At 43.7% G+C, this 24,689-nt stretch overlaps 1 protein-coding gene across 1 annotated transcript; it reads left to right on the forward strand.

Moving 5' to 3' along the window:
• The first annotated feature begins 12,685 nt into the window (after window positions 1-12,685).
• Window positions 12,686-18,626, forward strand: DBX1 (developing brain homeobox 1). The gene is made up of 4 exons (XM_074956977.1): window positions 12,686-13,240; window positions 13,843-13,944; window positions 15,998-16,200; window positions 17,317-18,626. Exons 1-4 carry the CDS (start codon window positions 12,871-12,873, stop codon window positions 17,692-17,694), a joined length of 1,053 nt encoding a protein of 350 aa, XP_074813078.1. The 5' UTR covers window positions 12,686-12,870; the 3' UTR covers window positions 17,695-18,626.
• The last annotated feature ends 6,063 nt before the right edge of the window (window positions 18,627-24,689 follow it).

Consider the following 24,689-nt stretch of genomic DNA (forward strand, 5'->3'; position numbering starts at 1 on the left):
TGTGGAGAGTTCTCTGAAACCACCTGCTCAATGTGCAGTGGCAGTCAAAAAAGATAACAGAACATTAGGAACCATTAGGAAAGGGATAGATGATAATACAGAAAATATCATAATGCCACTATATAAACCTATGTTATGCCCACACCTTGAAAATGATGCACAGTTATGGTTGCCCCATCTCAAAAAAGATTTTAGATTGGACAACATTCAAAGAAGGGCAAGAAAAATTATTAGGAGCTTCCATCTGAGAAGATATTATAAAGATTGGGACTCTTTAGTATAGAAAAGCAATAACTAAGGGAGAGGGATGTGATAGAGGGCTATAAAAATCATGAATGGTATGGCGAAAGTGAATCGGGAAATGTTATTTATCCCTTCACAACACAAAAAACAGGCATCACCCAATGAAATTAATAGGCAGCAGGTTTAAACCAAACATAAGGAATTACTTCTTCACACAACACAGTGTCAACCTGTGGAACTTGTTGCCAGGTGATGTGAAGGTCAAAAGTATAACTGGGTTCAAAAAAGGAATTACCGGTAGATAAATTCATGGAGGATAGATCCATCAATAGCTACTAGCCAAGATGGTCAGAGACAACCCCATACTCTGGGTGTCCCTGAACATGACTGCCAAAAGCCAGGACTGGATGACAGGGGATGGATCATTCCCTACATTGTCCTGTTCTGTTCATTCCCTCTGAAGCATCTGGCACTAGCCTCTGTCAGAAGACAGGATACTGTACTACATGGACTATTGGTCTGACCTAGCATGGTCATTCTTATGTTCTTATTCTGATCTCAGTTTCTTCCCTTATATTGGAGTGAATTAACTCTACTGAAGTAACTGAGATCAGAATCTGAACAATGGGAAAAATTATACTTGTAACCAAAGCAAGGCCTAGAAGAACAAGATCCCACATTCCCTAATGTAAATACCTGCAAATTGAAGCTGTCCCTGCTTCTCTTTTGAGTTCTGTTCTGAAGATAATGTATCCTAAACAAAAGTTGCTCTCAGGTGCAAAAAGGTTTCTAAAAGCCATTACATCTGCTATGAATCTTTCTTACATCCAATAACTCCAACTCAATAGGTTTCAGATTTCCCAAGCTGAAGAGGCAACCCGCTATGGAGGAATCTAAAGGCATTCACTCCCAACAATGCACAGTTATTTATGCACAGTTTCAGTGTTGTGAATTCCTTTCTCCTGCGAAGCACCTCAGACAGAACCAGAAATACAGTGCTGTGATTCTTTTATTTCTGATCATGCCCATATTTTCACTTTTCAGAAATGACTGTGAAGACACTAGGAAAAAAAGCATAACAGCAGTGTCCCACTATCTCACACACACACAGATTTTAGCTTTGGTTGGGTTTGGAGAGTTGTGGGTTCATGCAGCTCAAAGGATCTGACCAAAATTCTGCTCCGATTCTCCAAATCCTGGCACTGGGGAACAATGCATCATAGGCTTCAAATCCTCATCTTCAATCAGATCATCCGGATAAATGATTTCCTGGTCTGCTAGTTAATGTTCTCTTAATGTGTTACTTAGCCTACGATGTTAAACAGTTAATGCCTTCAAAAACAGAGAGAGGTTCCTGATATTGAGGCGAGCTATGTCTACATTGACCATTTAAAGCGCAAAAAAATTCTTTTTGCCATAAAACCGCGGGAGCGTCTACATTTGTTAATGACTTTTTGCAGTAAAACTCAGAAGTTTCACCGCAAAAAGAAAACCACTTTCACGAGAGGCACACACAGTTCTTTCCGCTGTTCTTTTTGCGCTGTTGTGAAAGTGAAGACACGTTCTAACTGTATAATCACCTTTTGGCCTCCGGAGGATATCCCACAGTTCCAAAAGTGACCACTCTGGCCAGCATCTCCGCTGCTGTGACGCCAGGTAAAGGGATGTCCACCCCTCCCCCTGTAAACCCTGGGAAGTTTGAAACTCCATTTCCTGTTGCGAGTGCTCATCTTCTCAGGTGACCATGGCTGCTCCATGTAGCAAACAATCCCCTGCTTGGAGCAATGCTGAGCTACTGGACCTGATCAGCGTTTGGGGAAAGGAGGCTGTGCAGTGCCAGCTGCATTCCAGCCATAGGAATTTCAACACCTACAAGCAGATTGCACGCAGCTTACAGGAGAAGGGGCATAACAGGGACACACTGCAGTGAAGGTGAAGGAGCTGAGGAACGCATACCGCAAGGCGAAGGAGGTAAACCGTCAGTCTGGTGCTGCACCTCAAAGTGAGTTGGATGCAATTCTAAGTGGTGACCCCACCTCCATTGCAAAGAGTCCAGTGGATACCTCTTCACGTCTGGAGGCGGTGGATAGTGGCCCTAGCCAGGAGGAGGAGTCATAGATGAAGAGGAGGCGGCTGAGGAAGCTGTGGAGCCCGTTGCTGCAAGCACTCAGGACCCCTTCTCTGCTCTGGAGGTGTCCAGCCAGTGTGAGCGGCCACTGTCTGCTGAGGCAGAGCCAGGAGAGCAGAGCTCTGGTATGTTGCTTTGCTTTATCAATGCATAAAGCAGGTTGAGGGCACAGAAAAGTACTAAGGTGGCTGTGTTTGTGCGCTGGGTGTCCTCCCTTCATGCTAGCCCTTTTCAGAATGGGTGTTTCCAATACACCGTCTAACCCTGCGTTCCCTCACCATTGCTGGGTTCTTGTGCACCATGGATGCTTGACTTTTGTCACCAAGACAGTGATTTCTTACCAGTGGTGTATTGCAATGTGCACACACAGTGATTCCTGTAGGTATGTTTCACAGCAATGTGTTGCTTTTGTCTCCCCGGAAAAGACTGGAAGACCCACCCCCCCACACACACTGAAGCAGACAGTCTGTGACATATAAGAAAGTGGCCAAGATGCACTGCGGCGGACATGTTTGCTGAGGTAATTCAGCACTCCCAAGCGGAGACGTATTATAAAAATAAATGGAGAGAAACCATGACAAAGTGGAAAGAGGGAGATAACCGAGACCAGAAAGAGAATAATGCTTTCCATAGGGAAGCTACGGAAAGGCTAATCAACGTTCTGGAGCGTCAGACAGACATGTTGCATTCTCTCATTATGCTGCAGAGTGCCCTGATTTGTGTCCGCCCCCCATTGCGGCAAGTGCAGAATTCTTTCCCAGGCACTCCCCAAACTCCCACTGCACATTCTTTTAGGCTCGCTGCAAATTTTTCCATTCCTCGACAATCCACACCCACACATAGCTTGTCAAACAACAGCTGGAGGTATACAGAGCTGGGAGGTATACGGGTGTTCTCTGTTTTTAAAATAAAAGGACACATTTTTCAAAAAGAAGCAAGCTTTATTTGTGTGTTCACGTATCTGTACATGTCATCACAGCTACAAGTCAACTAGCACTTCATCTTCACTGAAATTACACACAGAACCACCATGTAGCACAGCACATGCTGTTAACACTTCCTTTCCCAAGCACAGCAGCAAAGTTTAATGATTTTCATTTGCAAACTTTTCCCTCAAGGCATCCTGGATCCTAACTGCCACACGTTGTGCCCCCCTAATAGCCCTGGTATCTGGCTGCTGAAACTCAGCAGCCAGGCATTCGGCCTCCACTCTCCATGTATGAATAAACCTTTCGCCCTTTCTCTCACGAATGTCATGTAAAGTACAGCATGCTGCAATAACCATTGGAATATTTTCCTCACTCATTTCCAGTCTACTGTACAAACATCTCCAGCGTGCTTTCAAACAGCCAAAAGCACATTCGACAGCCATTCTGCACCTACTCAGCCTGTTGTTGAAATGTTCCTTACTCACATCCAGGTTTTCCGTGTATGGCTTCATGAGACATAGCATCAATGGGTAAGCTGGGTCTCCCAGGATTAAAATGGGCATTTCTACTTTTCTGACGGTGATCCGCTTGTCTGGAAAGAAAGTCCCTGCTTGCAGCTTTCTGTACAGGCCAGTGTTTTTAAAGATACGTCCATCATGCACCTTTCCGGACCATCCAGCATTAATAACAGTGAAACGCTCACGGTGATCCACTAGTGCCTGCAACACCATGGAGAAGTACCCCTTATGATTTATGTACTCTGTGCCAAGGTGGGCCAGGGCAACAATAAGGATGTGTGTACCATCCACCGCCCCACTACTGTTAGGGAAGCCCATTTCTGCAAAGCCATCCAAAATGTCACGCACATTACCAAGAGTCACAGTCTTGCACAGTAGGACACGATTAATGGCCTTGCACACTTGAGTTACCACGGCACTAATGGTCGATCTCCCCACTCCAAACTGACTCGCAACCGACCGGTAGCTGTCTGGAGTTGCCAGCTTCCACAATGTGATTGCCACATGCTTCTCTACAGTGATTGCAGCTCTCAGTCTGGTGTCCTGGAGACGCAGAGGTGGGGAAAGCTCTCCCCACTGTATTTTCCACTGCATGCATCCGATGAAGTGAGCTGTAGCTCACGAACGCTTACGCTCAGATACATTTGTTAGTCTCTAAGGTGCCACAAGTACTCCTGTTCTTTTTGCAGTTCCATGAAGGTGGCTCTTCGCATCCGAAAGTTTTGAAGCCACTGGTCGTCATCCCAGAGATGCATAACGATATGATCTCCCCATTCTGAGCTAGTTTCCCTAGCCCCAAAACACCGTTCCACAGTGCACAGCTCCTCAGTTAATGCCAAAAGCAGTCGCATGTTGCCTATTTCAATTTCAGGCAGCTCATCAGGCATCTCTGACTGCAGCTCTCTTTGCAAGTTGAAGAACAGCTGCACTACCAAGCGCGATGTGCAAGTGACAGCTAGCAGAGTAGTGGAGAGCAGTGCAGGATCCATTCCTGCTTGTGGATGTGGCGGGGAAAGCAGCCAGACAGCAGGGGGGTTGAAAAAAGCCGCCAAAGAAACAAGGAAGTAAAGGGGCTGCTGGGACATGAAGCAGTGCACCAAGGGGCACTGAGCAGGGGACCCAAAATGCCTTCCGCTCGCCGGCCCCCCCTTCCCACGAAAGGCCTATGGAGAGCGCTGCAGTATGGGATAGCTGCCCTACAGCCCTGCTCTCATCGGCCATGGAAGTGCAGCTAGTGTGAAGGCTCTGACCCCTGAGGAATTGAGTGAGTACACGAACCAGCGCTTGGCTTTCACCGGTTCCCCCCTAGCACCGGTGAAACTTACGGCGCAATAACACTGCAAGTGTGGACATACCGGTAGTCTCTATCTTGCTTATATCACATCCTGAAGCTGCCAGAGCTTTTCTTATAGCGGAGTTAAGATAGCTGCCAGCTACCCACGTGTAGAAAGATAACTATGTTTGAGTTACCAACTTGAAACTGAACCACTGAACTTTGTATCAACGTATTCGGTTTCCTCATCTTAAAGGTAATGCCTTTGGCAGTGTAACCGTTGAACTCCAATTGATTTCTTTTTCTCTCGGCTTATTAAGATACAAAGAGAAGGGAGCTAAGAAAATTTCAGCATCCGAGAGGTTTAAAGAAAAAAGTCAAAGTTTCTTGCAAGTGAAAAGTTACTCTGTGGTTGAATTTCTTATTTTTCTCCCCTTGGAAGCCTTTGGTAGTTGCTGGGAAAGATGTAGTGGGTTAAAAGTGGTAATTGACCATCTCCCGCCCAATCAAGACTTTCATGGGCTTCTCAGTACTGTGCTTTTGGTGGGGAGAGGGTACGTTTTGCAGAAGATATCCCGATTCCCAGAACACCCAGTGCCACTCCACATTGATCCCAGCTGTACAACACCTCTGCCGAAATTAATGGTTGTACGCCAAGAATGATTTCGTGCTAAACACTTCTTCTCGGTGTGGAACAAAGTACTTCCCGATGGTATCACTTGCCGGTTAAGAGCAGAGGATCTAATATACAGGTAAAGCCCGTTCATACATAGCCTATGGGTACACTCTACCATCTGCGCCCTGAAAGCCCCCTAAACGAGAGCTGATTTAACCACTGACTCACACAGTATATGTGTGTTTCCTACAGCTAAAGGAGCAAATAAAACCCCTCCTTTGGCTTCTCTTCAGCCACCTTCCTGATCACCCACTAGCCCCAGCAGAATTACTTTCAGATGCCAAGGCAACCTTTCCTCTTGGGCTGAAGACAAGTGTTTCAAACGAACTAGCGTTCTCAGCAATAGATAGAGCTCTCTTCTGTCGCTCCCCCTCCCCTCCAGCTCCTGAATTTGGTAGTCCACTAACTAGCCATCCTTACTTGCCCTTTTCTGCTCACTGAGGTTTACGTCCCAAAGAAGGGAAATACTGGCTGGTATTAGTTGTAAAGGTCAAAGACAAGGCTTCTGGAAGTGTCATGGTCTCACTTTTCTTTTTCCTTTGGCAAGATGGGGGATGGAGGGGCGTGGGGGGGAAGCTGGCGTCCTAGTTTTAAGAAGACAGTCCCACTCTGGGTTAAAAGTGGCTGGTTCTGCCCTCCTTCCCATCTGCCAGGCTCTGCTTTCCATGTGCTCCTCCAGCAGCCCATGGGGTTGAGGTCAGCCTCTGGTCCCATTACAGGAACCATCTAAGGCGGGTAGAGGGAGACAGACAATGAACAGACTTCATCTGATCATTCCCGGGGCAAAAGTGGTCTATTTTCTAGACCGAAAGCACTCCCTCCACCCCCGTCCCTTTACTACCCTGAGCTCTGTCGCTAACCTCACCTTAGTCCACCTCTTTACCAAGGTAAATTAAGGACAGAAAAGCAACAGCCCGGCTTTGAGGCCGGACGGGGCTTGAGACTGGAACTGAACTGCTGAAGGGGAGCAAACGGGGCATCATCACTTCATATTTCTCACTTGATAACTGATCACATTTAGGAGTCCAAAGGAGGAGACACCCCAGGTTCAGGTGCCCTGGGTCGCTCACGGCCCCCTCACATCCTGGTCATCCCAACCTTTGCACTAGCGCCAGAGTTGCTGCTTGAAAATAAATGCCTTAAACCAAGCTGAAAGTTCATTACCCTGAGTCCCCAGGCTCTTTGCAGAGGAACCGAGGGAAACAGTCATTCCCCAGTTCTGAGCCTTTGCAGTCAGGACTAATACCCTCTCAATAAACCATCTGCAAAGGGACCTTTTTCTTTCGCCATGTAAACTGGCGAGCGGGGACGAAAACGTGGCTTTGGGGGACGAGACAGCCTTCTTCCTCAGGAAAAGTCCTGGTACTTTACTGGCAAACCATATCGCCCGCCCTAGAGATTGCAGCAGTGTGTCTGGAGAAGGGCTTTACAGGAACCTTGCCAGAAATGCAACTAACGGGCTGTGGGTTTATTTGGGGGAGTTTTACCAGGGGAGGGGAGGGGAGGGGAGGGGGAGGGGAGGGGAAGAGGAGGAATCCGATTTGTGAGAAAGGTTGGGGTCAAGTTTTTGTTTGTTTTTAGAAACTCCCTTAGGAAGATAAAATAAAATTTCACACACAAGCGTTAAACCCAGCAACAAACATCACCAAAAAAATTAAAAACAAAAAAACGAGCATGAAGCTTTTTGCAGACCATCACTTTGCTCACTCTGCTTCTATTCTGTCCCTTCGCCCACTCTTTGCATGTATTGTCTATTTAGATTGTAAACTCTTGTGGCAGAAGACTCTTGAAGAATGGCTAGCAAGTTTACAGCCTCCAGGATTACTGGAATACAAATAATTAGCAATTCCTAATTCCTGTGTCGTTTCAGCCGTAGATCCCACAATAAAATAAATGATAAAGCAATAATAAGGCAAAGAGGAAAATCCCATATAGCAATTTGCAATCCTCCGAAATATTTCCCCTTTTATTGTTTTTTAAAATAAATAAACAAAACGAAGGAGAAAAGAGCAGAAAGACTGGAACACACTAAATTTAGAAAAAAATTAAAGGGACAGGTGAGGAAAAGATAAACAGATGAAAACGACAAAATAATCAAAAGTTGAAAGAAAAGCAAATTAAACAGGGTTGGAATGCATTAGTAAAGCGCAAGCAAGACAAAGACAAAACTAAAGTTAATTACTTTTGACATGATCAGATCATATGGTTCCATTACAGATTGTGTGCACTCTGGGCCGGCTAGAATGAATGGTGGGGTAGAAGAAAGTAGCTCTCCCCTCTAGGTTTCTCTGCCAAGTCTGGGTTGTGCGCTCTATCCAAGATCCCCTCTTTCTTTACGCGGGGAGGGGGGGGGGAAAACACAGTTAACCACCTGTCAGGGCTGAGAACACAATAAGGCAGCCCCCAAAAGAGCTTTTCATGCATGCGTAATATATTTGTTCAGCTATTCACTTAATGAAGCTGATAAATGTGATGCAAAACAATAGTCAAGTTAATCTATTTAGTAAAATGTTTTGAGACTTTCAAGCGATGTTAAGGAGGGCAGTGTGTTCGGAGACATTTTCATTTCAATACGCTCCTCTCTCCCCTCTTGGGGTGGGGGGGAGGGTTCAGGCAACCTATGTGAATATAATTTCTTATAAATGTGTCTTTAATGGGTTTAATTCACCCTTGCCAGCTGTTTTTTAGCTATTTTGTAAGAGCAAAACAAACGTGCCAGGCTTGGAAAGCTAATTAAAATTAGTTTCGGTCACTGGGGCCAAGCTATATTTCCTGCAAACCATCTGCTTGATTGGCACAATAGAAGGATTTTCAAGAAAAGAGGGATCTAGAAAAGCTTTGAACGAACCAACAGTTACTGTTCCTTGTGTTGAATTCTAAAGGTGAACGCCTTAGGTGTCTTAATACAGCTTCGCACCAACAGCCCTGCATTTAAGCTCTCAACGAGGTGGATAAGCATCATTAAAAAGCTTGGAAACGCATTAAACTCGAGGGATAGAGCATCCACCTTCCCCTCCCCCAGGAAAAATAAAAGCCACATATATCTTTACTCTATAGATTTTCAGAACAACGAGTCAAAGTGTCCGTAGTATACAGAGCCCTTCCGCTCTCTGAATCCGCAGCAGGGAGGCTCCCGACAAACTGCTACCTGGCTGCCAGCTGCACTTGAGCGCTTTACAAAGAGCTTCAGGAGTTTATGTGCTTGCAAAAAAGTGTTTAGCAAATAAAGACCAATATATAGAATGGAACAAACTGATGACTACCAATCTGTCTCCTTTGATCGCTGCACATGTCAAATAGTGCATTAAAGTTGGTGATGGTTTATAAAGATATTCCACGATCATTTTCCTTTGTGATAGTTTACAGCTGAATATTAAGTTAAAGCGTTTGGGTCTGATTTTTTCTGCTTAATTAAAACAAATCAGAACTTTTCATTTGTTTATTATCTTGAAATTGTTCTACAAGGCCAAGGCGGGTACAAGACACAGTAACTGTGTGAGTGAGACAGACGCAACCTCTGAAATACTGCCGGGCTCTCCATTTTCATGAAGAGACTTGCCCGCGATCCGTTCTGAAATTGATGCATGTTTCTGATTTGCAAGCTGAGCAGCTGTGCAAATATCTTGGCTGGCAATGCCAGTTGAGTAAAACGTTGCAGAGCTTTAAACAAAACCCTACCCCATCTCTTTTTTACAGGGACCTACAAAATCAACCAATCGATTATGAGGTTCTGTAGCATCAAATCCCTGGTCTTTAAAAGTTATTTCCTGCCTTTCGTTTCAGGCGTCGCTTATCCTTCTTCCAAAATGATTGAGACCTTGTAAATATGACCGACACGGAGTGACATTGTACAAATGATACTAAACGGGAGGAGATGCTCTAACTAACACAAACAAAATTCTGTATATTAGGTGAAGCAGTGCGAAGTTCTGGCTCTCCCGGACAATTCCGTGCAGATTACCAGCAGGCTGGGAGGGAGACACACACGGACTTCAAAGTTTTTCCCCTCGATTATTTTTTTTTAAACTAAGAGGGGGCGACAAAGAACGTGAGTGACTTTTAAGAAATAAATTTGAAGATAACGACATTAAAATGAATGGCAGGAAGCACAAAACCACATGAGCATAGGTCAAACGGCATTAGTCACAGGTTTTATCTCCAGACATTAGAATTCCCTTCTCTTAAACGATCACTGCCTTTGAAAAGAAACTTCCAAAGGAGATCACTTAAAATAAGATCCTTTCGTCCGATTTCTTGGTCTCTTATGGTCTATCTTCCCTTTCAATAGATGTCTAGTCCCTTTTGCCTTGGTGCTTAAGGAATTCTTTATGAGTGTGCTAAGACATATCACAAGGAACTGGGTCCACGTGTGCCACAGCATGCGTTTGACCCAACCTTCCAGAAGATGTCAGCCCCTTTTTTAAAAGCCAGAGAAATTAGCAGCAGTTGGTCTATAGTGAGGCAAAATGCCCCCGATGTATATGTAAAGAAAGGAGTAAATCTCAGTGGAACATAATGACTGTAAAAACTATAAAAAAGAAAAAAGGAGGACTTGTGGCACCTTAGAGACGAAGGAATTTATCTGAGCATGAGCTTTCGTGAGCTACAGCTCACTGCATCCGATTAAGTGAGCTGTAGCTCACGAAAGCTCATGCTCAAATAAATTGGTTCGTCTCTAAGGTGCCACAAGTACTCCTTTTCTTTTTGCGGATACAGACTAACACGGCTGCTACTCTGAAACCTGTAAAAACTATGTGTTCTCAGATCCGCCTGGGTTGCTCTTCTAGACACTCAAGTTCTGCTGGGAAATGCCGCGTTTGGGGGTGGGGAGAATTCATTATTTATTGTTTGCAGCGTTCTAGTCGATTGTTTTATTTGTTACTGCTCCACTTGCCTGAAAGTAACACCTTGAGAGCAGCCAGGCATACAGCATGGTCTCGCCTTATCCGTAGGGAAATGCTATGGTAAGAAAAGTAAATGCAGAAAACAGAGCAGGATATGGTACCGGCAGACCAAGCCTCCCCACTGTGACTTGGAGTAGTGCATAAAACTATGCCAGCTCCCAAGTGCAGGTGTTTTGGAACTGGGCTTCATTTGAGCTTAGTTTGGTTCCTTTGTAGGTCTTGCTGGGTTCTTTCTTTCTTCCTTCCTTCTGCAAAACATTAACACTAATTTAAAAAATCGCAGAGTTCTTAAGCTGTTCCTGAAGATCTTCTGAATCACCATACACTCTTACAAAGCGATAGGTTGTTGGAGCCTTGGAAATCGCATTGGGAAAACTTGTCAGCATCATATAGTTTCGATGGCCAATTCCGTCCTCTCTAATAAATAACTGTTTGATTTGAATCAGGGGAGAAGTTTAACAGACTTTCTTTCTTCCCTAATGTGATATAAATCGCAGATGCACTTTTATTGAATGGTTAAAGCATCGACATGGAGATAATCAACACAAAACACCCGGACAAAAACCATCGAGAGAAATAAAGCTGGTTAATAAGATTTTTGAGAAAGCTTTGTGTTAAAAAGTAAAAAGAGAAAACAGCTGAAGGTGACAGTTAGTTCATGGTTAATAGGATAAAGGCTGCATGGCTGAGGCTGCACACTTCTGCTTGCAAAGGTTCAGCAACACCAAAGAACTGAATAGGGTGCTTTTAAAACATTTAACACATCTGTTATATTATTTAACATAGAAATCAGGTAAAGCCACTTTTCAATAGCCTCTTTCAGCAACCTACCCCAAAGAAAATCAACTACAATTTCATATATTTCCATATTCGCCATTAAAAGGGCTATCTGAAAGTCACTTTTTAAACTATTCCCTTAAAATATTATTTGTTGTCAGAGAAAAGTGGTGGGCTCTCTGTTTGGAAGACATAATTAAATATACTTTCAGAGACTCAGATAAAAAAAGCTATTGAATATGAATTTTGGGGGACCTGAGAAGGATTCAAGCTATATTTTTAAAACTGCTGTTGACAAAAAAAATGGCACAAACTCAAAGAATACTTATGTTAGTAATATGGGTAACGACTTCGGAATGTTTCACTCGCCTTCACTTTCAAATAATGTTTATTTCTACTATTTACAAAAAATAGATTGGATAAACCCTACCAGCCGATTTAAAATGTCAATTGTTTGTTTGTTGTGTTACTAGAGTTTTATAGGTCTTTTCTATTTTTAATGTTCATATTTCCGCAGTTCCTTATGAACTAAAATAACTATTACATTTAGGTTTATTTGCAAACCTGTTTGAACACAAAATTACTTATCCAATAATCGGCATAGTAACAAAAACAGATGTAATCCTTCAAATCAGTTTATATTATTCCAAATGTTTGTAGACTTGATTTCGTGGACAGAAAAGATTGTCTTACATTCGTACAGTATACTTTCAAACTTCACTGCATAGGATAGTACAGAAGACATTTTCAGAAAACAATCAAATCTAATATCAGGATCTTTTCATCAGCAGAGTTTAATTTTATGTTCACTAATTTGTATCTTCCTTTATTCAAAAATGGTGCTTTTTTGACAGCCTGTAGATAAGTTTGTATGAATATTTATTGATTTATTTCCTAAACTCGGCAGGGGAGCAGCAAATAAATTTAGTGCTTTCTTTAAATAATTCTTTTTCTATGAGGCAAGATGTCATTTGAAACTTTTAAATAGGCATTTAATTAGCTTGTGTGTGTTGCTTCTGAACAAAACCCTGCTGGGAGCTTTTGGAGAAATGTATTCCAAAGAGGCGGTCAATATGCAAAATTGATGACTACACTTTCTTTGTTGCAAGGCCATTGTGCATTGCTTGTTTATGAAGTCTAATCCAATCATAAATTGCACCCCTGGACCAATCAGAAAGCCCAGAGCTCTCGATGAATGAAGCTCAAGTGGAGAACTTTGTTGAACCCCTTTGTTCGAGCTGTCACTTTTGAAAGAGCTTTAGCAGGGCTGACCACTATAAAACCCATCATCCAGGAGGAAGCGCAAAGAGAACCCTGCCAGACTTATTAGTTGGATCTTTACTAAAGAGGTTTGCAAAGCAGGGGGGGAAAAAAACAAGCCAGGTTCCTTGGACCCTGAAAAGTATTTGCTCAGCCTCTGCGATGATGTTCCCAAGTCTCATAGCTCCTCCGGCTGTGTACCCGAGTCTCCTGCGGCCAACTCCTACTTTAACTTTGCCTCAATCTCTGCAGTCAGCCTTTTCTAGCCATTCTAGCTTCTTGGTGGAAGATTTGATCAGGATCAGCAGGCCTGCCAGTTACCTGCCTAGGAACGGCCCTCCGCCTAGCATGTCCCCTCCAGCCTCCGGGACCAGCACAGCCAGGACAGACACGGTGACATCAGAGCTCGTCAGCTGCAACACCTCTAGCGCTAGGAGGGTCTGTTCCCCGCAGACTCCAGTCTCATCCAATAACGATTCCACTTTCCTGAAGTTTGGGGTCAACGCCATCCTCTCGTCCACTCCTAGAGCTGGTAAGCGGCCAACTTTTAGCGCCTCAATTTAGTGTTTCAGGGGGATTAGCGGGAGCTTATTCCTGTGCACTGTTTTCCAGTCGTTGGAGGGGGGGGGGGAAGAGTTTCTTCCTATACATCATTGCCAGTGTTGAAGAAATGATCATCATCTGAGTGTTTGAGGAAAGGGGGGGAGGGAGGGAGAGACCTGCAATCCAGAAGCAGAAACCTTCTGCAGAGCATTGGTTGAAGAGTGATGGGAGGCCCTGGCTCTCCGTTCGTTCTGCCGCATTGCCTCTTGAATCTTTGCAGAAATGATGAGGGTCCCTCTAAATTTTGGAGAGCAGAGTGGTTTGTCGAGTCTGATAAACGATGCCAAAGTGCCTAATCTCTGCCTCGTTAGTATCCGTTCCCTGGGAAAAAGAAAACACACTCCCGGGAACAAGGTTATTTTTTAAACTATAACCAGGCAGATTAATTTGATCCGTCTGCATCTGCTTTAGGGAAGAAATATTGTATTGAGCTGCTACTTTATCATCTCCACTGCTCTGTTCCTGCTACTGGTGGAATCCTGTGAACGGTAAATATCCTTTTTTATTTGCTTTTATTTTTATTTTTGCCAGAAACCTCCCCTGCGTTGCTTCCGAGTGTCCCTCCAAAGACATTCTCCTTTCCATACTTTGAAGGATCCTTCCAGCCTTTTATCAGATCTTCTTATTTCCCAGGTAGGTCTTAAAGCCCCTCCCCTTCCCCCTCCTGACTCCTATCTCATCGCTCTCCTCCACTCCCATCCCCCCTACTTGTTCCAGGCATATCCCAGTAATATTTCTCCGTCCACCCTTGGGGGTTATGCTCTAGTTCAGAGGTTGGACGGAAAACAACATTCAAGAATCAGTCGCGCCAATTTGATGCCCTATTTAGCACAAGCAGTGACTGCTTGACATTTCGTACCAATTTCCCCCTGATCTACGAATTAGCCGGAATTGTCATGGTCCAAATTTGAGGCGGTTCCCTTCTCACAGAGAAGCTGCTGGCATCCTCTTCATGGCTGCGGTTTTCCCACAGAGTCAGTGCACTCTGCCGGTGATCCCCAACAAAAGTTTCAGCACCATGACCAATTTGGTCAGCTCCCTCTGGGCAGCCACACACAGACCTAGCGCTGACTTTACCATGCTGCTGATAGACATTTACCAGCCATGGGCTAATTTCCCATTAAGGGTCATTCAGTGTTCCAGTATTTTCACAAGACCACATGGAGCGTTCCCTTGTTTGGGGTATTCGGTGTGGCAAAAAAGCCACATACATACCCCAAACCCCTGTCCATTCGAAAATTTACAAATACGACCTGGGCAGGTAAACAAAACAAATCAAGACTACGATGAAAAGTCCATTAACCTTTTCATTGCCTACTTTGTGTCTTCAGTGTCATATTATTACTAAATATTATCCCCTTTTCTCAATTATAGTGAGATTGAAATGCAAATCTTATCCCCTTACAACCAGAGAGTATATTCATCATTTCGTTCTTGGGTCTCCAATTTCATACATTTATATATATTAACCAATAATGGCTATTCAAATGTAATGACATCTACACGGATTAAGAAAGATAAAAATCAAGAAGGCTCGGGGTATTGAAATCTGAGTCCTATAGCTGCAAAGAGTCAGGATTTGGGGCAACAATTAAAAAAATCTAATTAGACAAACAAGCTATTAATATTTTTTTTAAAAAAAAGAGGAAGAAAATAATCCAAGCTCTTCCATTCATGCTCCTGATAATGGAATTTGCTTCTTTTCTCCAGCATGTGAATGGCCTAACAAAAACAACTTGAGCTTTATAAATAGCTTTTCATGTCCATTTAATGAAAATGATTTGGGGAAGAGAAGACTGTGTCATCAGTATTCTCCCAAGGAGCTTGGCATGCAGTTGTGTTTAGTTTGAAAGTGTAAATCTCTTTTGTTCCAATAATATATGGCTTTAGCTGCTTGTCCTCAGTCTTTTTCTGTTAGTTCATTACTACACAATTACCATTCACGCTTCATTAGAATCTCTGTCTCTCTTTGGGATTTTTTTAAAGGCGAAACTGTGCCCTTTTTATCATACCAATACCATTGGGAACCAGTCAATGTGCTAATTAGCTGTTACTTTTCATGTCTTCGGATTGAATTCTTCAAGTTTTGTAAGGGGGGAGGGAAGATTAATATAAAAAAGATGAATACTGATTGATCAAAACTGCATCTAAAGAGGAATTTTTTGTTCAAACCAGAAAAGTCCCTCATTTTCATCTCAAGAATAATAAAGTGCCTGAAATGATAAAAGCTTCTGAAAAATCAAATACTTTGGAGGGGGGGGGCGGAAATCTTTATTATACCTCTATCTTAGTTGGTACGCCTCGCTTTGCCTTTTCAAGCTGCAAACCTTTGAAACACATAACAAAACAGCCCACTATTGATACATTTTACACGTTTCAGTTGATGTATCTAATCCTAGTTATCACTTGTTGAAAGGGACAGTTATTTAAGCGGAAAGTTCCTTTCATTGCTTCAGGTTTATAGGTGCTGGTCCATTCAGTGGGATGTGTGTACAGAGTGAAAAGGGGGGGGGGGCGGAAGAGTGAAAAAGACAGAAAGAAAGTTGAAAAAGAGAAGAAAAAGCTGGAGAAAGTGCAAAGAAGTTAAAGGAAAGAAGGGGGGAGAAGCGAAGAAGTAGAAAGCGGGGGAAAGCTTGCTGTTTCTTGGCTAGCTCAGCTTAGTCTCTGCTCTTGTCTCTTTCCCCAGCGTCCTCCTCGGTGGTGCCTATCCCTGGCACTTTCTCCTGGCCCCTAGCTGCTAGAGGGAAGCCCCGCAGAGGGATGCTTCGCAGGGCAGTCTTCTCGGACGTGCAACGCAAAGCTTTGGAGAAAATGTTTCAGAAGCAGAAGTACATCAGCAAACCAGACAGGAAAAAGCTGGCAGCCAAACTGGGGCTCAAAGACTCGCAGGTAATTAAGAGCCCCCGTGTGTGCGCGCTTGCGTGGGGGGGAGGGTGGCATTCATCCTGGGCGAGCTGGCATGGGGGCCCAAGGACCAGCCATGTGATCAGCATCACGCCCTCCAAGGGGAGAGCCTTTCGCAGGCCACTGGCGGGGATGTCTGTCACTGGCCCATTGGGACCAATCCTGCTAGCTGCTGGGCGCCACCTTAAGGGCACTTAGCACACGACTGTCCATCAGGATACACAGCTTGTCCTTGTGGACTCAGCAACTGTTGGTGGAGCCCCCAGAGAGACACACGGAGGGAGAAGAAATGTGGACCCCCCGGGTGGGGAGTTACAGAGTGTACACAAAGAGGGATCGCCTCGCTAGCTGGGATGGGGTTTCCTTTCCCTATCCTTCCTCCCCTTCCCACGTGTCATCGCTTCGCCACCTTTATCCTCTCAAGCCTGGTGCACGTACACTGATGGAGCCTAGACAAGAGGCGGAAAGGGACAAGATCCTTACTCCAAAGATCTTACAATTTAGGACCCGATCTTGCCAGCTCCTGGGCGCTCTCCGCTCCCACAGACCTCAGCAGGGCTGGCTGGGACCCAGCGCCCTGCGGGGTGATAACACGAGGCGCTCCCCGCATCCAGCCTGCGCTCTGGCTAGCGCTGGACAGGGGAGAAGAGATCAAAGGCAGGGCGGATGAAGTAACTGCTAAGGCTGGAGTGGGAGGAGGCAGCGGCCTGGCAGGTGGAGCAGGGAGATCCGAAGGCTGTTCCAGATTGGGGTGGGGGGGCATTCAAAGACAAGGAGAGAGCCCAGAGTGGGAGAAAGCGAAAGGGAGAGCAAGCCGAGGCATCGCTCTCAGGAGTCAATAGAGCTGGGCTGCCCATCTACAGTCGGCTAGTGCCCACTGCGCGCTGGGCACCGTCCACACCCTCCCCCGAGGCTTCAGTGCCTGCCCTGGGGAGCTGATATGAATTGAGAGTAGATCAGGCTCCCTCTGGGCCGCGGCAAGCTCTCAGCAGCTGCGCATTGGAGCGGTGGTAGTCGCTGTAAGTCACACGTGCCCCGCCGCCCTACACTACAATTCTGTGTAACCGGAGCCCGGGGCTTTGTGAATCCCTTTCCATCCAGGTGAAGATCTGGTTCCAGAACAGAAGGATGAAGTGGAGGAACTCCAAAGAGAGAGAGCTCCTCTCCTCCGGGGGCTGCAGGGAACAAACCTTACCCACCAAGTTCAACCCTCACCCAGACCTCAGCGACGTGGGCAAGAAATGTTCAGAGGAGGAGGAGGAGGAAGAAGAAGTGTCCCCTCTGTGCCCAGCCAGCCCTCGGCACACCCTGACCTACCACCAGTCCCCAGAGCACCTACACTTGAGGGACAGACTGGACTCCCAGATGCCCCCCTCTCCATCCCACTCCAGCAGCCCCAGCAAACCTTCAGACTTCTCAGACTCGGAGGAAGAGGATGATGAGGGGGAAGAGGAAGAGGAGGAGATCACAGTCTCTTAGATCTCCTGCCTGCCCCCACCGCAACAGGGGACTTTGCAAAGATGTAAATCAAATAGAAATATAGACGTGCTATAAAATTGAAGAGGTGGTGTCCCTCCTGAATGTCTACATGGTTCTCACATGCAGGTTATTTATGGCATAGCCAGGTCTGTCTACACTTACACTCCTTTCCTTGTTTATTTGCTCTGCTTATCAGGCCTTGTATACATAGCATCCATTCGTCTCTTTGTATGTATGTTTAGCAACCAAACTTGTATGATGCTGCATTTTCCCTATTCAAGCCACAGACAAGATAATGGGGACACCCTATTTTGGAAGGCATGCTTGGTATATAGCAAGGGGGAAGTAATTAAATGGAGCGGCGACTGTGGTTTCTAGACAAAATCATGGTAAACGCTGTAATCCTTTTATTAGATTTCAGAACTCCCTGCTATTATTAAGTTATGGAAATGACTCGGAAGCTGTATGGTCTGATCCTGGAACCCTTGTTTACATGAGTAGTCCTTACACATGTGAGTAATCCTTGTGGAACTATTCATGGACCAGACCCCGCTCCTCTTAATCACATCCAGTAGCACCATACTCCAAGTAGGTCAGTGGGACACATTTGGAGTATGTTGTTACTTAATTCAGAGAACCTAGACCCTCATAAGCAAGGACTAACTGGCATGAACAAGGGTTTCAAAACAGATCTATGTGTTTATATTTTAATTGGTGCAGTAATTAAAGCACTGTCTAAACCACTTTTTGTCCACACATCTGTGATCAATTTCTACATTGCTTCTAGTATAGGTTAAATGTGGATGGAGGATAATGGATATGCCTCTTTGATTTTTGACTGAACTCTGCTGTCTTTGCACAGCTTTTATGAACTGTACACTATTTTGTACACTTACGCTGTATGGATGTTTTATACCAAGGTTATTGTGAATGAGTATAAAGATGGACTGATAAGATTTCTCTCATTTTTTTCCCCATGGTTTTTAAACTAAAAAAGTAGCTGTTTAACTGTGTAACTTATAAAAAAACACTTATTTTGTATTTTATGTGTACAGATTTTAAATATGTATATATAATAAATGGAATGAATGCCAAATAAAAAGTAGATTTCTGTGGTTGGTCATGTCAGTCTGTTGTTTACAGGCTGCTGCAAATTGTGTCTGGGAACAAAGGAATGTGTGAACAACAGGAGAATATCAGGACTGGAGATTATAGAACACCCATATCAGCACCTTTAATTTAAAACTGCTGCATTTCAATTCTGTTACTAAATGGATTTTAAAGGGTATGGGACCTGTCCCCAAACCCCTATTCCTAGGAGTAGCCCCTACTATCACAAATAATCTCTCTAACTACAGTGCTATGCACGAGCAAGAGTTTGCATCTTCTATACTAGTTGCCTCAATTATGATTCCTCTTTCCTCCAACTCCAACCCTCACCCAAACCGACAGAGGGCAAACCCTAGACGCCATGGGCCAGTCCTACATGGTGCTGAGCACCCTTAAGTCCTAGACTGGGTCCCATATCGTCAGAATGTTTGCATGGGGAGGGAGGGAAAAAGAGAAGCTCCAGGTTTACAACAAGTTGTTATTCAAAATGTGAGAACACCACATCAAGTCTGTGACCCTTTTAGTAACTCAGTTTGGAACAAGCAGACAATTTAGAAGCTTTAAGCCCCATCCTGCCTACACAGCTGGGTAGAGGGCTTACAACACAGTGTTGCCAGGGTCTGGCTCCAAGCCAGTAATACCACATCATCCTCAGATCAGTAATCCCAGCAGAGTTGGGGTAGGGCCTGTTTTATTTATAATTTTAACTGTTTCAACTTCATATTTGGGACTCAATGTTCCACTAAAGAGGAGGACTGAGGTCCATGATAACCATTCACAAGTATTTAAAACACCAAGAGCACAATACTTCTACCATTAAATCCAACAGCAAAACTCCCATTAACTCCAAAGAGAGCAGGATTGGGTTCCAAGAAAGGAGAATAATCTTTAGGATTTACAATTAGGAGTAAAGCAATAAAATTAAGCAAGGGAACAATTAGGCTGAATATCAGGAATTATGGGGAACTCCCTAACAACTGTGGAATAATCTCTTCAAGGAAATTATGGGAGCCCCATTGCTTGCGATATTTAAAATTGGAATGGAGATTATACTGCATGGAATAGCTCTGAATTGATTGCAGGGATGAATTAGATGACCTAATAGGTCTTTTTCATCTCTAATTTCTATAATTCACTCACTGGGTAATTGTAAAGCTGATCTACAAAGAAAAAGGCATTGACAATTGCCGAAGCACTTATTTGGCATTGGGTGAAGGCTCTTTACTGGTATGTGCTTAAATCCTAAAAACACAGTTACACCCCATACATTGTCTCCTTTCTATTCCAATATTATCATTTTGTCAACAACTAAATTTGGGTCAGGATTAATTGGTGACCTGTCCACTGACAAGAAAAGAAAGTCTATGAGAGCATTCTCTTTCCTTAGTCTCATCCTCTGATATTTTATTTAAATTAATGTTTTGTGACCAAAACTCCACTTATGACATAAAAGGACCATAATCATGGCCAAGAGTTTTAAGTAGCTAGTGATTTTGGGTGTCCAACCAGAGATGCCTTAAAGGAGCCTGGTTTTCCTTAAAGTGTTCCCATCCTCTGAAAATCAGGCCCCATTAAGGTGTCTAAAGCTGGGCAGCCAAAAATGGAGGCGCCCAAAAACACTAATTACTTTTAAAACTCTTGACTCAAGGCCCCTCTGAACAGGATGGTTGAAAATTAAGAATTGTACATTAACAGGAGTTTGTGTTTCATTTGAGTGCAGTATAAGTGGGAGAGGATTTCTCCCTTTTTGGGGGAGCAGCTGGAAGAGACAAATTAGTCTAGGGTCAGTATACAATATCCCCCTCCTCTTCTGCTCCCTCCCTATTATCTGTGGGTACATTACATCACCTCCACTGAGCACAGTTGAACAGTTCAATTCATGCAACATAAAATGGGCTTTCGTCAAAATTTCATCATATAGCATTAATGAGATTAATTTGGATAGAGTTTTTAAAAAAAAAAACACAAAATGCGTAATTAACCTTTGGAACTGATTGCTACAAGATCATATTAAAGTCAAAAGCTCAGTAGGCTTCTAAAAAGGATTAGGGATGAAATCCTGGCCTTATTAAAGTCAATGGCAAGCTCCCATGGACTTCAATGGGGCCAAGATTTCACCCTAGGTATATGTATAATGAGACCATCTGCAGTTACTTTAGTTATCATATGAACATGTGTTTAAAAAAAAAAAGAACTACAAACACTCATCGATAAGTCAAGCTGTAACTGACAGGATTAAGAAAAGACTTGTTGTATGGGCAGATTATTCCATTATTGTGCATTAAGAGGTTTCTTGCACCACTTTCAAAGAAAGGATCCCGGCTAGATGGACCATTAGTCTGATCCAGTTTGGTGATACCCACAATACCACAAAGGGTGAAATAGGGTGACCAGATAACAAGTGTGAAAAATTGGGATGGGGTGGAGGTAAGGGGTAATAGGCACCTATGTAAGACCCCCCAAATATTGGGGCTATCCCTATAAAATCAGGACATCTGGTCACCCTACCAGCAAGAGACCCATACAGTACATCTGTCCTTGTGCTGGATTTCTGCAATGGGGCAAATTTCACCCAGATTCTTGTTTGCACAGACATAATGAGTGGGATTTCTAAAAGCACCTGACTTCAGAGCACAAGGCTCATTGAGTTTGCAGATCTTCTTCATTGTTGCTCAACAGTATCTTACCACTAAACCAAGGCATTTTTCACTGCTTGAAATTAATTCAGACTTACAAGGTTTTGGTCTTTAAAAAGACCAGGGGTGGGTAAACTTTTTGGCCTGAGGGTCGCATCTGGGTATGGAAATTGCATGGCAAGCCATGAATGCCCAGTGAGGGAGGGGGACTCTATGGGGTGTAGCATGGTGGGGGGGCTCTATGAGGGATGTTACCGAGGTGGGGGAGGGGGGACTCATGGGGTGTGGCACTGTCCATGGGCTCTACAGGGGCAGTCCAGGGGACTCCTAAGGGCCCTGCTGGCAGTGACACCAAGGCGGCCATATCAGGCACCGCCATGGCACCCTAGCTGGGATGGGTGCGGCCCCTGGGCGGGGCCATAGGAGCCTGGAAGGGGATTGGGCTTGCTGCTGCATGGGGGGAGGGGAGGGACTGCCACATAGGGGTGGGCTTCCGATCCCAGAAACAGCATGATGAAGCCATGCCTGCGCAGTGAGACTCTGCGTGCCGGAAGATGGTGCTCATCAAGGGAATTGTGAGTCAGGGCTGGGGAGTGCCAGGCAGGTGGGGTGGGGCAAGCCCCTGACCCTACTCCCTGGTGGGAGCGCCAAGCAGAGCAGGGCAAGCCCCCAACTCCACTCCCCAGCAGGAGCTCGAGGGCCAGATACAAACCATTTGATGGGCCGGAAGCAGCCCACGGGCCATAGTTTGCCCACCCCTGGGTTAAACAGATATTAAGGGTGATGACCAACTAGCTGAACATTAATTCAGACTAAGGCCAGATGAATATTGCAGTAATTTTTCGGTGCACAGTTGCTTGAATTTTTAGATGAATTTCATAAGAATTGTAATATGAATTGCTCATGGGGAGTGGACAACAGAGCAGTTTCCTGGGGATGAGGGGAATGGTTTGATTTCCTCTTTCCCTATCCCAGCAGTCTTTGACAGAAATTAGCCACCCAACTTCACCCAGCTCCACTGTATCAGTGAAAGTTAAATAGGTGCATTGTTATAATTTCTGCTAAAATATTCAGCCGTGAAGATGATACCATTAATACTTAAATACTTAATTACTATTATTAATTAATACTTAAATACTTAATACTTAAAATGGGCATCAGACAGCCTTCTGAGATTAATGGAAGTTTTGCCATTGACCTCAGTGGAGCCAAGATTTAACCTTTGCTCTGTAAGTCTCATCCAAATATATAGGATATTACACAAAGATATTATTATTCACTTGCTACTTTAATAGGAAGCTGTGAAGGCAGATCAAACTATGTAATATATTAACTATATTTTTTGTGAATAAATGTATAACCTGGATCTCTACTGCACTGCCATATAGTATATGGTTTTTAAAACCAACCCAACTCCTCTTGGTGTTAATCAGAAGTGCAGGTCATTTTTTCTGTCAGATTATACACAAAATGGGCAAATGATTTCACTCCACTGAGACTGTTCTATTGTAAAATTTCTCTTGTCTATATTCTTTATTATTGTTCCTTGATCTTCTACCTACTTTGTGCTAGAAGAGAGGCAACTCTCTGGTATCAACTCTTTTGCATTCAAAAACAAAGAGGGAAAAAAATCAACAATTACCTTTAATTAAAAGAAAACCACACTAGGGTACAGATCACATGTGAAAGTTCAATGTGTACCTAATGATTTAAAAAAAAAAAACAAGAAAGATGCATTCAAAGATTATTCCACAGATGACTTTTTCGCTTGGATCAGGGTTTGCACTCTCTGCTTAAATACCACCCCTTGGCATTGAATCATGAATATTCATCTGAATCTGCTTTAAAAATGGACTTGAAAAAAATCAAACCAAATGCTAATGTTTTGCAAAGAAAGTTCAATCTAGATACTCAAAGAGTTAAATATCTTCACCTGAATGGGAGTTCAAGAGGTCTGAGGATTAATGTTCAAAGATGCTGATCCTATAGGACCTTAGTACCTAACTTAGCAAAACTACTTCAGAAGATCTGGGATTATGACCGGGGATATATCACTATACCAAGTTCTCAGGCCTTGTAATTGAAAGCAAGGTCTCTTAATCTACCCTAATATGATAAACATCCAATGTAACAAAATGTATGCATGAGGAGTCCAGACATGGAGAATGAAACAGCAGCCAAGAAGGCTGCCTGAAGAAGAGCTCTGTGTGGCCTGAAAGCTTTACCCTCTCACTAAACAGAAGTTGGTCCAATAAGAGATATTACCTCACCTACCTGGGCTCACTTACTCTAGAGATTATTCTTATATGCAAGTAAAACAACAGCACATTAGCATCAGCCTCTGAGCCAGCACACTTAGCAGCAATTATTTTTGTTTCCAAAGATGAAGATGAAAATAGTAATCACCACAGCATGTCATTCATTTAGAAAGCTCTGTCCTTCTTTGTGACAGAAGAATGATTGTGAGTGAAGCACAATCCAAGAGGACTAGTCGTTCTTGGAAAAGTCACTTAACCACTCTGGGCTTCAGTTTACACATCTGCAAAATGTATCTACAACTTACATGCATTACCTCACAACAGTTTCAAAAAGTTTAACTAATATTTGTAAATGAATTTGAGATGTTTGTATTCCTTTGCATTTCTATAGAACCTTTCATCCAAAGACGCCGTCTATTGAGAATCTTCCCATTCATTAAGTTTAACAACAAAAATTACAAAATATAAGCCACTTGTCCTCATAAATGTAATTTCTGTAAGTGCTGTTTATTATGCTGGAACTGGTTGTGACAATATAGTTAGGTAGAGGTTTAACAGGAATTTTACACTTTTTATTTCATAAAAAAATAGTAAAAATGGCAAAAGTGGAAGAGCATCTGAATTTTGACTAATATTTGAAATTTTCATGGTGGTTTGATGACAAATGGGTCAATACAGAAAAAATAACATTTCCAAAAATCATCACTTTCCGATATTTTTCAGGTTCCAGAGTAGCAGCCGTGTTAGTCTGTATCCGCAAAAAGAAAAGGAGTACTGGTGGCACCTTAGAGACTAACAAATCACCAAAATGTCTCACCTTTTTTCAATGCTTTTGCAAGACAAGGCATGAAACATGCTGGGCTCTGGTCTTTGCTCCACACGTGGCAAGTAATGCAATATCGGTTACTTATAGGCAGTGTTTGTCTGTCTCAAGACTGGCCACCTTTTCTTCTTAACTAAGAAGAAATGGGGCTAGACAAACCCACTGTAT

Source organism: Natator depressus, chromosome 6 (assembly GCF_965152275.1).
Source record: "Natator depressus isolate rNatDep1 chromosome 6, rNatDep2.hap1, whole genome shotgun sequence".
Classification (NCBI taxonomy): Eukaryota; Metazoa; Chordata; order Testudines; family Cheloniidae; genus Natator; species Natator depressus.